Source organism: Triturus cristatus, chromosome 10, assembly GCF_964204655.1.
Source record: "Triturus cristatus chromosome 10, aTriCri1.1, whole genome shotgun sequence".
Classification (NCBI taxonomy): Eukaryota; Metazoa; Chordata; class Amphibia; order Caudata; family Salamandridae; genus Triturus; species Triturus cristatus.
Window position 1 is genome coordinate 803,621,863 of NC_140593.1, and position 15,723 is coordinate 803,637,585.

General features: G+C 53.5%; 1 protein-coding gene across 3 annotated transcripts in view; it reads right to left on the reverse strand.

Annotated features, from left to right (window-relative positions):
* EME2 (essential meiotic structure-specific endonuclease subunit 2) overlaps positions 1 to 15,723 on the reverse strand; it is a 163,957-nt gene that overhangs the window by 93,256 nt on the left and 54,978 nt on the right. Inside the window, exon 5 of one of the 3 annotated variants that reach the window (XM_085628359.1) lies at positions 10,863 to 10,965. The exons of the other annotated variants lie outside the window; for them this stretch is intronic. Within the exon in view, the coding sequence (XP_085484485.1) occupies positions 10,863 to 10,965 (103 nt within the window). The remainder of the gene's footprint in view (positions 1 to 10,862; positions 10,966 to 15,723) is intronic. 3 annotated transcript variants of the gene reach the window in all.

A 15,723-nucleotide genomic window follows, 5' to 3' on the forward strand; every position in this document is an offset into this window, starting at 1 on the left:
AGCATTGCCAGAAGAGAAGAGTTGAGTCGGGAATTTGTGGGATCGGAGCCTGTGGCAGTCCCGGGGCAACAAGTGAGTCTCCTGGAGGAGGCAGATGTCTGCTCGGGTGCTTTCTAGTAGGGATAACACAGCGCGCCGCTTAACCGGGTTGTTGAGGCCCCGAACATTAAGTGTCACGAGCTTAAGAGTGGTAGGCGGCATAGGGAAGGATAGGTAAAGTAGCGCAAAGCCTCCGCAGGCGCGGAGTCCGTCTCAAGAGCGCCGCCAAGGCGGCCGTAATCCCTGTGGTGCACTGGACGTTCCCCCCTCCCCTCCCGAGCCCCCCCCACACTCCCACTCAACCCCCCAACCACTCCCTTCCCCTCCCTCAACCCCACAACCTAAACGAACCCCCCCAAACCCCAACAAGCAACCCCTTGGACAACAGTCGAACAGCCCCAAACCCCACCCCTCCCTCCCTCCCTCCCCCGTCCTCCAACCCCAATGAACCATAGTCCCAGCCGAGTCCCACGAGGGACTAGTCTGTGGTGAGTAACTTAAGTGGACGTCGGGGGGGGCGGAGCTTAGCTCGCAACGGAGATGGCTGCTTGAGCTCGGAGCTCCGGCGAGCCACGACATATATTCGCCAATAATCCTGCTCCCAGTGACGCCCAGAACAGCGGTCGGCCCCAGCGGAACATCCTGAGGTGCCGGGCAGTCGACCGGCGGAATTTCCAGCCCGATCAAGTGAAGAGGCGACTTCTGGAGCCGGAGACTCGGGCCGCGTCCTAGGCCGCAGATCCCCAGCCTCGCGTGAGGAGAACGGCTGACGACGTGGTGTAACGTGCGGCCAGCGGTGGCCGCGAGGGGCGGACCCGAGGCTCAGAGAGGCGGCCGGCAGAGTTTGGAGGAGGAGACCTGCGGCGAATACGGAGGCGACAGATAGCGCGGTGATCGGGGTGCCGAGGAGGAGAGAGATAGATCGGCGGAGAGCACATCAGGAGGCCCTGGTAGAGTCCCGCGGCACTCGGTACACGGAAGGTCAGCAGCACCCCCTTAAACCCCCGCAGCGAGCAGGAGAAGCGGCAGAGCGATTTGGAGTGAGACACATTGGGGGCATTCCCGGGCCTAGCGGAAGTGGCGGCCTGGGCGAGGGAGACTGGTGCAACCCAGCTGCGGTGTGGCGGAGGAGGCAGCAGGAGAGGAGAAATCACTGGTGAGATGCCTCCGGTGTGGGGCGGGGAGCAGACGCCACGAGCTTGAAGTGCGAGGAGCTGAGGCAGAGCGGGCGGTCTAGCGGCGGCGCGGTGAAGACTGCAGACGGCTGGCACGCCTGGAGGTGCCAACTGGAGGTGAGCAAGCTACCAAGACGCCCACGGAGGGCGGCCTGCGATCGCGGCACAGCTACGTGGCGACTGGGGCGCGCCCAGGCCGGACGGCGCTGCGCTGAACGGTGTGTGTGTCCACGATGGGCAAATCCGAAAAAACCCTGTCAAAACTGGCGTTCGAGCAGAAACGCCCCAAGACGCAGACACCGCTGGAGGGGGCTACGGGAGGCGAGTCTGTGCCCGCGGAGGACGACCGCGACTTGAGGGCCCTCTTGCTATCCATGGAGAAGGGGTTACAGAGCGGCATCATCGCCTTGGGCGCTAAGATAGACGCGCTCTCCTACCGCATGGACCGCATGGGGGAGCGCCTGGACAAACACTCGGAGCGCCTGGACCAAGCCGACGGTCGCATATCGGAGGTGGAGGGCGCGCAGACAACACTGGATCATGAACACAAGAAGCTAGAACGCCAAATGCAGGTGTTGCTGGATAAAACGGAGGACTTAGAGGCCCGTTCTCGGCGGTGCAACTTGCGAATCACTGGCCTGCCGGAGTCCACTGCCACGGGCCGAATGGAGACCTTCGTGGAAACACTGCTGATTGCGCTGCTGGGGAAAGAGGTGTTCTCCGGAATGTTCGTGGTGGAGAGAGCGCACAGGTCCCTGGGCCCCAGGCCCCCGCCGGGTGCACCGCCCCGACCGGTTATTGCTAAACTATTGAACTACAGGGACCGAGATGCAGCGCTGAGGGTTGCCCAGGAAAAGAAGACATTGTCCTACGAAGGGTCGCCTATCTCGCTCTACCCGGACTTCACGGCCCGCGTGCAGGAGGCCAGGCGACAGTTTGCCCCTGCCAAAAAGCAGCTTCGGGAACTAGGAGTTGACTATGCAATGCTGTACCCGGCTAAGCTGCGAGTCAACCGGCAGGGCAAGTCGCATATCTTCCAAGACCCTAAAGCACTCCAAAAGGCGCTGAAGGACTGGACGAAAGAGCAGCGCCGGAGCCCAGCGACGCCACCGCGGGAGGACGAGAGGGGCGGCGATCTGGACGCGCAGGACTGATCGAGAGGACAGGACTCACCTAGTTTGTATTTTTGGCGGGATGTGCTTGGCTGACGGGAGGTAGGCTTGGGGGGGAGCGGGTGGGGAGCCTTTGGACGATATCGTTATGGAATACAGTACATTGTGAGTTGCACCCCCCCCCCCCCCGACGACTAGACGCGATGGGGAGGCCCGTAGACGGTGACTCATCCCCCAGTTGCTCTAATCCTTTATATGGTTATCGAGGGCGCTGCTGGGCCCTGCTACCTGAAAAGGGCGGCTGGGATGTGGTAACTTTGCGCTGGGACGGGACGGGAGACACAATAGTGGCTCGCTGGGCCGGGCAGTAGTAGTTAGGCTCTAGGCGCTTCCACACTAGTGTGTGAGCGCTGAGCGACCTCCGCCCGCGTGTGCGTGCCACACCTTTCTTAGGGTTCAAAAGTTGTGGGTGGGGAGGCGGGAGGTATGGGGTGCCCAAGTATGGGAATCTGCAAGGCCAAGTTGGGGTGGGTCTGCCGTGGGAGGGGGGGGAGGGGGGGGGGGGTTTGGGTTACGGGGGTTTGAGGTCACTGGGTTGGGGTGCGTGGTTTCATCTGTTAGTATGCTCCTGCGCTTTGAGACGCGCTCAGTTGAGGGATTTGCGCCCTAGAGCAGACTATGAAGAACTCTGACGCGGCCATGCCGGGGATACACGACACACTAAGAATCCTCACTTGGAATGTACGGGGCCTTAATGATCACCGCAAAGCCCGTAAAGTAATGCACTACCTTAAGAGGCATAAGATAGATATTGCTTTCCTGCAAGAGACACATCTTCCTAATAATAGCCCTATTCTACGCACTAGAGACCTGCGGGAGGCACATGCGGCGGGGTTCACTACACACTCTAAAGGGGTGCTGACATGGGTTAGCGCGCGGGTGGAGCACAGACTGCAGCGCGTGGCCACAGACAACGCAGGCAGATATGCACTCACGCGCTTCCAGGGAAAGGGCATGGATTTACTCCTGGTTAATTGCTACGGGCCGAACTATGACTGCCCGGAGTTTTTCACAGCGATGTCGGGCGCGGTTGGGGATGCAGGCGCGCGGAATGTGCTTTGGGGAGGCGACTTTAATGTAGTGTTAGACTCGGAGCTGGATAGATCAGGTGGCCCGACACGAGCGCAACCAGCGGCAGCGAAGGCGATTGCTCGAGGTATGCTTTGTTTGGATCTCGTGGATTTGTGGAGAACTCGTAACCCGGCAATAGGGGGCTTTACACATTACTCAGCATACCATAACCTGCATACGCGGATAGATTACTGGCTGCTATCTGCGTCTCTCCTCTCGCAGATCCGCGAGTGCACGGTATTCCCGCGCACGCTTTCCGACCATTCGCCGATACTGATCTCCCTGGCGGCGCCCAGAAGGGTCCCCACACCGTTTCTTTGGCGATTTCCCCCTTACTCGCTGCTGGATCCCCTATTTAAGGAGGAGCTGGCAGCTGCGATCGAGCTATTCTTTGACACCAACTTGGGCTCCGTGGAGGATTTCCAGACTGTCTGGGAGACCTTTAAGGTCTACATTCGCGGAGTGTCGATGGCCAAACACTCGGGGGTTCTCCGAGATATCCGGCGGCGTCTTGCGACGCAGGAGCGCAGTCTGACTGAACTAGAGACCAGGCTACTAGAGACGGGCGGAGAGGACGTTACTGAGGAGATAAAGACTCTCCTGGCAAAGTACCACGAAACTGCAGATGCAGAGGTGCTGCATCTGGGGAAGTATGCTTCGGCCAGGGTTTATGGTGAGGGCGACAGACCGGGGTCGGTGTTAGCTAATCTGCTCAAGGCCCGCAGACGCAGAACCACCGTCACGCAGATTAAGTCCGGCGATGGCTCGCTGCTCACGGCGGAAGAAGACGTGGTGGAGCGCTTTAGGTCGTACTACGCCGGGCTCTACGCTTCTCAGCAAACCGGGATGGAAGACAGCATAGGGGACTATCTGGACTATATAAAGTTGCCGTTCCTAGCGAGCGAACACAGGGAGTTTCTATCCCTACCCATCGAGAGGGATGAAATTCTAGAGGCCCTTGCGAGCATGAAGGCGCAGAGCGCCCCTGGAGCTGATGGTCTCACTGTCGAGTTCTACCGCGCTTTTATAGACTAGCTTTTGCCACACGTGTCGACGCTGTTCGACGATATGTGTGTCAAGGGACATATGCCGTCGTCCATGCGCGAGGCGCTCTTGGTCGCTATACCGAAACCGGGCAAACCACCCGATGAGTGCAGCTCCTATAGGCCGTTATCGCTGCTCAACGTGGATGCGAAATTATATGCCAAGGTCCTGGCCACACGGTTGGCCCTTCTCGCTCCCGAACTGGTTGCCCCAGAGCAGGCGGGGTTCATGCCGGGCAGGAACCTCACATACAATTTGCGGACGGTGTTTGGCGTAATGCAACATGTCCGCCCTGACGCGCGCGCGCTCGCTGTCTTCCTCGACATGGAAAAGGCCTTTGACTCTGTCGAGTGGCCCTTCATGCGGCAAGTCCTGACGAGAATGGGGCTAGGCCCGATCTTCCTTCAAATGATAGGGGTGCTGTATAGTGGCCCCACGGCAAGAATACGATTGGGCGATCGAGTCACGGAACCGATCACAATCTCGAGAGGCACGAGGCAGGGCTGCCCCCTGTCGCCCCTGTTGTACGCCCTAGTGGCAGAACCGTTGGCGTGCGCTATGCGTGAATATCACAGCCTGCGAGGTATTAACTTTCCAACTTACAGGATAACGATATCCACGTACGCAGATGACACCCTGCTGTATGTCAGGGACCCAGAAAATAACCTGGCCCCAGTGTTGAGGGAGGTGGTTCAATTTGGAGCGCTCTCCGGGCTGAAGGTTAACTGGGACAAGTCTATTGTGTTCCCGCTGACACCGGTCACGACCCCATTTGATATGGAATACCCGTTACAATGGTCTGAGGAACCGGTTCGGTACCTGGGGATCCAGCTCCATAGGGACTCAGAGGTGGTGCTATCTGAGAATTACGGAAGGGCCATCAGTAAACTGGAAGATGACGTGGAGACCTGGATCAGGCTGCCCCTTTCGTTATTGGGGTGTATATCCATCATGAAGATGGTGGTACTCCCGCGGTTCCTATTCCTGTTTGCGAACATCCCCATGGTGCTGTCCCGTGCTTTCTTCGCGCGTCTACAGGCGTCGATGCTGAGGCTGGCGTGGGCGGGCAAGCAGGCGCGGACCAGCTGGAGGGTACTGACGCTGCCTTACCAGATGGGCGGCCTGGGGGCGCCCGATATGGAGTTGTACTATCGGGTGGCACAGGGGGCTCAGGCGCATAGCTGGATGCACGGGGTGAGAATGTCCCGTATCTCAAGTTAGAGACATTGTTTGCGGCGCCGCAGCCGCTCCCCGCGGTCATTTTTGGACATCCGGACCGACGCACGGGGTTTCTCGACTCCTTGAACTCCACTAGGCATGCCTGGAACTGTATACTACAGCGCGAGTCGGGGGCGCAGCTTTATTCGCCGGCAATGCCGATTGCTTGGGCGGTCTGGCTGGCCCCTTGCACTGAGGACGGAGTGCGGCGATCGCTTAGAGATGGGTGTACACACCATGGGTGACATGTTTGCTGACGGCCAGGTCAAGACATGGGAGGCGGTGGCAGCCTCGGGCGCAGAGGGCACGCAGTTGCAGCGGTATCAGTATCACAGAGTCAGGCATGCCTGGAAGCAATTGTTGGGGCGTGACATGGAAGAGCCAGCGGAGGTTCAGGAACTGACGTACATAATTAAGAATGACAACCCCCAAGGGTTGATCTCTAAGCTGTACCGAATGGCGCAATCACATAGGGTGCATGAGTTCGCAAAATGCAGATTGGACTGGCAAAGAGACTTAGGTGTTACAATTGACGATGCTATGTGGGCGTACTGCTGCACAGGGATCAGACGCATCTCTCTGCACGGCAGGCATCGACTCGTCCATTTCAAGTTCCTCAACAGGTACTACTACACGCCGGAGCGCTTACATAGATATGGGCTGCGTGACGACCCTATATGCGAACAGTGCAAACACCCGACAGCAGACTTCCTGCACCTAGCGTGGCAATGCCCGGGCATATACAACTACTGGGAGGCGGTATACCACCAGATAGTAGAGGTGACGGGGGTGGAGTTGGCTCCGGACCCGGCAGTGGCGTTATTGGGGCATTCCAGAGTGGTGCCGAAGGCGGCCCGACGCCTGGTGGATATGGGGATGCTCGTTGCGAAACGACGAGTTGCGATGAGCTGGATGCGTGGTCCCTTGCCCACGGTGGAGCAGTGGAAGCGCGATGTGCTATACTGCTGCACCCAAGCGGAGAGGTTCAGTGAATTGCTGCCACCGCGTAGCCGGCCAAAAAACTTCTGGGAATTGTACGTAGACTATCTGGGCGAACGGGAGACTGCAGCGGGGGGCCCTGATGGGGGTCCCGACGCGGAGATTACAGAAGAGGAGGCTCCCGGGGGAGGTGTTTGTGCGGGGGACGCAAGATGACCCAATGGCGGCGATCAGGGAGGAGACGACGGAAGGTGCTGGCGTGCCACTCGGGCGGACGATGAGTGGAGGCTGAGTGCGGGAAGCGAATGGGGCTGCGACTGACTTAGGACCTCATTTGTTTAGCTGGGGTGGGTTCGGGGAGTTGGGGGAACCGAGGGGGGAGGGAGGGGGTTTGGAGTTTATGGCCACTAACGCGTGACTGTGCCCTAAGTTCTGAGGGAGGAACGCGCCAGAGTTTAACCGCCGACAGGGGGACAGCCCCGCAAACGAGCGTCGTGGTGGAGGGACACTCGGTAAGCAGTGGGTGTTAAATCAGTTATGCACGGCGATGCCCGACCTCCGGGATGTGGGATAGCCGATACAGTGGGTTGCTATATGAGAAAAGGTGGTGAGCCCCTGGTTGGTGGCGCACGGATATGTACATTACTGTGCCTTGTTTGCAGTCTATAAATGCATTTAAACAACTTCAGAATGCGCCCACGGTCGCTGATGGCATAAAGGTTACACGACACACAGAATGTTGCAGCTTCACTGACAGCCTTAACAGATGTTTGGGATTAGTGTGACGCTGCCGGCCCCACGCGGGTTGTAGGCGAACAGCTGTGTAAATTACCATCGTTCACCTCGTATACTTTGCCGCCTGCCACTGGATGGTTGTTGGCGTAGGGGCTGTGTATTGCTTAATCCGGCTCAATAAAGGTTTTGTTGAAACTTTAAAAAAAAAAAAAAAAAAAAAAAAAAACTTAAGTGGACATCCAGCCACCGTCTCCTCCCCGCTACCCCCTCCCCCCCCAGGGCCCCCAAACCTGCAAAGTGAAGTAAGCTGTGATGATCTCCCCCCGGAGTGTTCTTACGCCGTCAATGCGACGTCACCAGCGGCGGTGTCTCTGGCCACCTCGAGCACCGCGCCGGCCATGCCAGCCCTGATGGTGGGTGAGTCCGGCCTCCCGGTGCGGCCAGAAGAGTTCCGCCCCGTCACCCGCTGCCAGCCGTCTCTGGTAACGCGCCTCCGGTGCGGCGTAGCCGTGTCCTCCTCCGTCTCAGGAATGCCCAATACCCCGCAGGTCTCCCGCAGGGAGCGTAGTTGGTGCAAAGTGCCATTCCACCGAAAGATGAGTCGGAAGGGGTGCCCCCAGGCGTAGGGCGTGCTGTGCTCCCTCAGAAAGTATGTGGCAATCCTGAAAGCTTTGCGTTTCTGAAGCGTTATGGCAGATAAGTCCTGATACAAAGCCACTGGGTGTCCTCGGAAGGTCAGGGATGACTTCTTCCTTGCCTCAGCCAAGATTCGCTCCTTGAGTGGAAAGTCCGGTAGAAAGGCCAGAATATCCGGCGGTGGTGCCGACGTGCGTCTCGGCGGGCCCACCCTATGTGCTCTGTCAATCCGGATGGGGAAGTCCGTCGCCTCTCCCAAGATCTCCCTGAACAGGGTCTGTAGGTAGCTGGTCACATCAGACCCCTCGTCTGCGCTCGGAACTCCCCGGACCCGAATGTTGTTCCGCCGGGATCTGTTTTCAAGATCCTCATTATGGGCTTGCAGGTCGAGCTGCTGGTCTCGGAGGCGCAGCACCTCCTGCTGCAACTGCTCAATGTCCTCGTCCCTCCTCTGACCAGCACCCTCCACGGAAGCCACCCGCTCTCCCAGGCCGTCTACCTCTCTGCGCACCTCTCGCATCTCCCCAGCGACCTCCTGTTTCAGCGTTTGAAAGTCATCCCTAAGGGAGCTGAAGAGTGACTCCATGAAGGCTCTAGTCACCGGCTGCTCTCTCTCGTCCGTCTCCTGCGCACCCCCGGAGGAGCCCGGCGACGGTTGCCCCTTGTCCACCCTCTGGTGGTTCCTGCTGAGCATCTCCGGGAGAGTGCGGTCCCCCTTCTTGCTGCTTCTGTTGCCCGCCATTGGTAGGGGGCGGCCGGCTCCTCCCGTGTCTCGGGTGCTCCACCCGCCCGCCGGCGTCGCTAGGCCACGGGGCTCGCTCCACGCTTCTTCGGTCTCCCGTCCTCCTGCTGCGACGGTTGGTTGGGCTGTTGCAGTTCTCAGGGGCTCACCGGCTGCTCCGGCAGGTGAACTGTCCGTCTCTAAGCAATACAGGGGCGACTCCCCCAGGCAGATGCGTGCTGGGCCCTTGGCCAGGCCGCTGGGTGCACCTCGACCTCTTCTCTTGCCGCGCTCGCTCCCACGCTCCTCCGCACTCCTCACTGGGCCCTGTACCGCTCTGCCGCCCTTCCTCTGACGTCAGGCGGCTAGCGGGGCCATCCGTCGTGTCTCCCGCGGGGCCCAGGACCGGCTGCTGCCCAGGCTATCTCGCCAGAGTACCTCCTCACCAGGGCCTCCGATGCGGGGCTCCGCTGTCGCTCTCCACCTCGTTGTCCGCCTGTAGGCCGCGCCCCCGGCTCCGCGCCGTGTAGTGGCTCCGGGCCCCGGCCTCGGCGCCGCATCCCGCCGTCTTCAGTCGACCTCTCCCCGTGAGGGTCTTCTGGCAGTCCCGTTCCCGGTTTCTCCGTCAATCGGGGTAGGTTCTCGCCGGCTCAGTCTCGGGGGTGCTTTGGCTCCGCACCGTGGTCCGCGTCGGCAGGCACCGGCTCTCGGCCCCTCCCTGCTGCTCCGTCCCGCGCTTGCCTTCCGCGGCCTCCTGCAATATCGTTCGGGGTCTCGTTGAGTCCCACCGCTGGGTCGCTGGTAGTCCCCTTCTTTCCCCACGATCTCCCAGCAGATATGGGGGAGATACTGCTAAAATTCTCGGTCCAAGGGCCTGGGGATTCAGGAGCCCACGGAGAGTGCGACCGCTCACTCCGCCATCTTGGCCACGCCCCTCCTCATTTTTTTTAAACAGGTTGCACTGATTAAAAAATAAATTGCCAACATAGCAAAAACTGGTGGATGAAAAAGAAAAAAGTTCAGAAGAATTCTGCCAAATCTGTGAAATAGTTATTTCCTATAATAGTGGAAACACATTTTTCAGATTCCCACTTGGGCTACACAATACATCAAGAAAATATGCTGAGAAAGAAGTGCGATGCAGAGAGCACTATTATAACATTCAATGGTAATAGAGAAATCTGTGACATTTTTGGATTGAAAGCACAGTTACTTCACACTCAAGCACTGTTCCAATTTACACCAAATATCTGAGTGAAACTGATATTACAATCTCTATATACATATAGCCACTGGGTGAAGAATCGAACATATGTAAATCTTTTGTGGAATAGAGGAAAATAAGAGCCTTTATGGAACACATACCCACCTTGTTTCAGGAACAATCCCCTCTAAGATCACAGCAATACTAGACAATGTGGTGGGGAGGACAAACTTTACAAACATGACAAAATTGAGATTTTAAACAACGCCCGATGTAAAAAGCATAAAGCATCTTTTAAAAAAATTTTTATTAACATTTACAATTCCAACAATATCTGCAATACCATACGATTTTGCTCTTACATATATCACATCTTCCCACTTTAGCCATATCCTGAACATCAAGGACTTGTTCGAAAATATGCCAGCGTTCTTCACAACCGTCTCTTTGCCCACACTAATACCCAAAATATTAATGTCTTCTATATAGACCTCGGCTAGTCTGAATCACCTGAGAGTGTTTCTTCCAGTGGGGGATCACAAATGTTGCCCCGATTGTCATTCCATTTCCCCCAGACCCGTGTCCATTTTTTGGGGCATCTACTATGGACATATACTGATTTTTCAGTTACCATTAATTCGTCCATACCCCAACACCATCCTCGTAGTGTAGGAGTTTGCCTGGCTCCCCACGATTGTGCTATATTTCTTTTCGCTAAGCATAAAGCATCTTTAACTGCATGTCAGAAGAGAAAGTTTGAAAGTGCTGGAAAAGTGATACCATCATGGAAATGGAAAAGCAATAACAATTTGAGAGAAGGATCAGGCCATTAATTATTTTTAATTTTCGTACTGCACCTTCGTTAGGAGATTGTCACAATATTTCCTGTGGTTCAGCACCTATCTCACCTCCTGGATCTGCCGCCGTGTCACAGACTGCTCAGGGCTTCGTTGTGACCTCCTGTCGCTTCTAGTGGTCCGGTCTCCAGTCTGCTGTGATTGCTTGATGTAGCTTCACAAAACCAAGAGAGGAGAAGTCAAAGCATTAATTATCACCATTTGCTACTGGTACCATTTTGCACTGTCTTGTTTCATTGATTCCCCTCTGAAAGCATTATTAATAGTGATAAATTGGTGTATGATTCATATTTTGTCCAAAATTTCCGTCAATCAAAAGTATGACCAGAAAAAAAGGTTATCTTTTCCTAGGTGGCTTTTACACCTATCTGGATTTTTTCGAGAATTTCAGGTTTCAGCTGTTGTGCCTGGACCATGGAAATACTTCTGCCCATAATTCCGGACAGGACAGGAACAAAGTATTAGCACTGAAAAATATGGCAGATACACAACAGTGCTCTGGTTAAATTAAGAGTAAAAGGAAATAACCCCAGATTCAGAAGCAGCTAGCTACATGAAGTTTTGCTAGATATCGTTGGTTGCAGTCAGGATGGGTTAAATGCCCCTACTTCATAAGAGAATTTGAAAACTGGAGGTAATCAGAAGGGACACATAAGGAAAGGACAGTCTCGGCAGTACTCCATGCAGTTTATAAGGGAATAACATTGTAGTGAAGAACAAAGTGTGACTGCCTCTTTACACGGGGGTAGTAGGATTTCATTGGGGGTAAGCCAGGTTTTGGGAAGCCCAGTCGTTATTATTTAACCTTGAGTACTTGTTTGAAGGATGATATTCTTGTAATATGAGATACTGTGTGGTTAATCAATGGTTTTGGCAAATCCATAACGTGAGTTTCTAGATTTATTTTAACATCAAAAAATTGTTAATTCTTGAGATCAATAATTAGCAGTAACTATGAATCTTAGAACTGCATTACAACCTTAACAAAATAGATGTCTCCCATGCCACTGTTGATTGAAGTTTATAGAAGCTAATTTTCTTATTCAAACTGCCTGTGTAGTTTAATAATAATAATACCGCCATTTGTAGAGCGCGAACAGCTACCTCCGAAGAGGGGTCCCGGCGCTAGGCAATAGAATGGGGCGCAGCCAAGCCGCACACTACATAACCTAGAGAGCAGATTAGGCTGGATTGAAAAGCCAAGTTTTTACAGCTTTTCTAAATAGTAGCTCTGTCTCAATCAGTCGAATGCGGTTAGGCAAGGAGTTTCATAACTTGGATGCCCCATCGTAAAAGATCTGCCACCAAGGCGGGCTTTCCTAATTCGCGGAATACAAAGCAGATTTTTCGAATTGGGCCTCAAGGCGCGATTTTGTTTGTAGATGTATAACCGTTGTCTCAGGTAACTGGGACACTTCCCATGGAATGACCTGAAAGCAAGGGTTAGGGCCTTGAACTCAATTCCTTTTGCCACCGGTAACCAGTGGAGCTCTTTAATATGCGGAGAGATGTGATTACGAAAAAGGACGCATCTAATCAATCTCGCAGCCGCATTCTGTACCATCTGAAGTCTCTTGATGAGGTACGCTGGCAAGCCCAGGTAGAGGCCATTAGCATAGTCCAGCCTAGATGTTACAGTGGCATGGACTATGACCCGTTGGTGGTCCTCCGGCAGTAAATGGAGGACTTTCCGCAGACGTCTCAGCTTGCTAAAACAGGTGGCTGTCACTTGCCGTAGATGCTTAGAAAAAGATAGGTCTGCCTCCAACTTTACTCCCAGGTTTTTATTGTGCCTGCTGGCTGGGACGGGCGGTGATCCCATTTCCATTGGCGACCATAGCTCCGCTGCAGGTGGCTGAATCTTGCCAAAGAACATCACCTCCATTTACTCAGCATTGAGTTTCAGTTTGTTGTTATTCATCCAGAGAGCGACAGCTCAAATTGCACTGTCCTGTCAGATACCCCATGGCTTAAAGCAAATTCTCATTTGTACAATAACAACACACGACTAGCATCTCAAGAACCAAGACCAATAGGACACCAAGGATGTCCTGTGCCTTCTCCGAGATCTGGAAATAGATCCTACAGAGAACCTTCTCATAACAATGGACATAGAGACCCTATACACAAGCATACCACTGAAACAAACCTTGGAAGTGGTGGAACAAATTATCCTAAACATGGAGTGGAACTTCATCACTCCCCAACATTTTGTGATGGAATGTGCTGAATTAGCACTAACGGAGAATTTTTTCGAATTTGAAAACACCATCTACCACCAGATTACCTGTACTTCGATGGGCAGCACTTTTGCCCCAAGCATGGCATGCCTCTATGTCCAACAATTTGAGGAAGACCACATTTACAATCCAAATAACCCACTCCTGAAACACCTTAAGGTGTGGAAACGCTTTATTGATGATGTGCTGATTGTATGGCACGGAACCGAGGAAGAGGCAACAGAATTTGTCCAATGGGTCAACTCCAAGGATACCCATCTCAGATTCACACACACGATTGATGTAAACCACGCAATTTTTCTGGATCTAGACATTAACATAACTCAAGAAGGATTCACAACAAAGGTTCATAACAAAACCACAGATAAAAACAGTTCACTTCTCTACGAGAGCTACCATCCAAGGGTCCTGAGACAAAACCTCCCGGTAGGTCAGTTCCTCCGATTCCGACAGAACTGCTCGAATACAACAACCTTTAAGGAACAGGCAGAACAACTGGAAAATAAACTTCTAGAACGCCACTACCCGATCTCAAACAAAGTACAAAAAATCGTGAGAAAAAACTGGCACATCCTTAATAGCGGTGGAAACCAGTGGCAGCCACCTTTATTTGCCTTTAGAAGGAACAGGAGTCTGTGCGATGAACTAGTACACGCAAAGAGACCATCGACCGGAGAAGAGGAACAACAAACACTGTGGAGCCAACCACGGCCCGTCGGACACTTCTGTGGGAACTGTACATCCTGCGCACTCACTACTAACACCAAAGAGGTAGACATAGGAACGGGTGTGCCCTGGCAACTGCGAGAATTCAGTAACTGCAACACGGAGAACGTCGTATACCTCCTGAATTGCCCATGCAACCTCAAATACGTTGGCATGACCACCAGGAAAATCAAAGTGCGCATTAATGAACATCGGAGCACCATTCGGTGTAAAAAGACCAACACCAAACTGACTCGTCACTTCACTGAGAAAAACCATAAGACACAGACCTGAAATGGACCATTCTAGAAGTAATGAAAAAACGAAAGTTTGACCTTACTAAAGCCCTACATGTAAGGGAACAACGCTGGGTGTTCCGTTTACGATCCTGGGACAAAGGGCTCAACGATGAAATACCGTGGCTCCAAATGGGGCGTTGAAATCTCTAAATAACCACCATTAGATTAATTCACACCAACACATAGACTAATGTACCTGGTATACTATCACACAATACTGTGAAACCATCGGTACATGTAGTGCCCTCAGCCTTAACTGAGTTTACTTAGAATGGGCTGAGTCCACCTGGAATTATCACACTTAGCTGACGCATAAACAAAACTGACACCGTGAGGCTAATGGGCAATATGCCCTCCATAGTCATCCTCTTCCAGCTGGAAGCGTCTCTTACCCAGACTTCACGCATGAACAGAAATGGTAGCGCTGACACCCAGTGCTAAGATCCAACATTTGACATCATCGCGCTTAGGCGGCCCCTTATTTCTTTTGGAGCACCTGTTTGCACAAGTGCTTTACAGCAAGTCCAATCGAAAACTACCCACTAGTACACGCACAACATCGCCCATCTGGGCAGCTCTAGACTCTAGGTAGAATAACCCCCGTTTTCTGAACGATCAGCCGCTCACCCGTTTAAACACCTGGTGCATTGTAGTCACGCACCAGCAACACACAGAGCATACGTGTACTTCTGCCCCTTCTGCACAATCTCGCCCATCTGGGCAGCAAATAGGATCTAGGTAGAATACCACCTTGCGTTGGAGTAACTGGCCGCTCACCCGTTTCAACATCGGGTACTGGACAGTCACGCACCAATAGCAAATAAGAACATGCGTGCACTTTGGCCAATTCAGAACTAGGCACGGGCGCGAAGGGCACAGAATTGCGCACCTTCCTTCAATAATTCCGTCTCTGACCCTCTGAGGTATTTTTTCCCTTCACGCGCTTCACTTCTCTGATCTGAGTATGCGCGTAATTCCACCATTTTGAAATCAGGCACTCGCGATCCAGGACACAGGAAGTAGTGCCCCTGGTTGATTAGCACCTCAGCCTACCTCTCCACACGGAGCATGTGCGCCGCGCGGCAATGGATAAATCAGGCTGCCCCTCCGGGGACACAGGAAACCACGCACCTGATTTCACCTAGCACCACTTAAAACCAATTAACTTAAGTGAGCAGACTATAAAACGGCTCTCCACCCAGTCCTACACCGGGGAGGAACGGGAGCAGTCGCCTAGGATCCACGCAGGAAACTTACCTTGAGGCAATAAGGGTGTAAATGACAACAGATTGAATGAAAGTAGTTTGGAGCAATTTGTCGACCGCAAACACAATTGAGGATGAATGTTCTGTGTGTTTGTACTTGGATAACCATAATTCTCACACCAGCTGTGATCTATATATTTTTTTCTCCCACAGGTTCTGACAAACAGGGGTTTTCCCTCCCCTCCTCCCATGGGGCCAGTAGCTTTGGTTTTTTAGGGTAAGAACAGTGAGACACGTGCACTCACCTTTGCATCTCTGTTATCATGTACACAAATAGAGTGGCACATGTCACATGAGTAGTCACTCACACAAAAAACTGGATCAGTGCATGTATTGAGTTCAGTTACTCGCCACCACTACGGTTTGGTGTTATATATATTTTTATTCTCTCCCGCATTTTCTT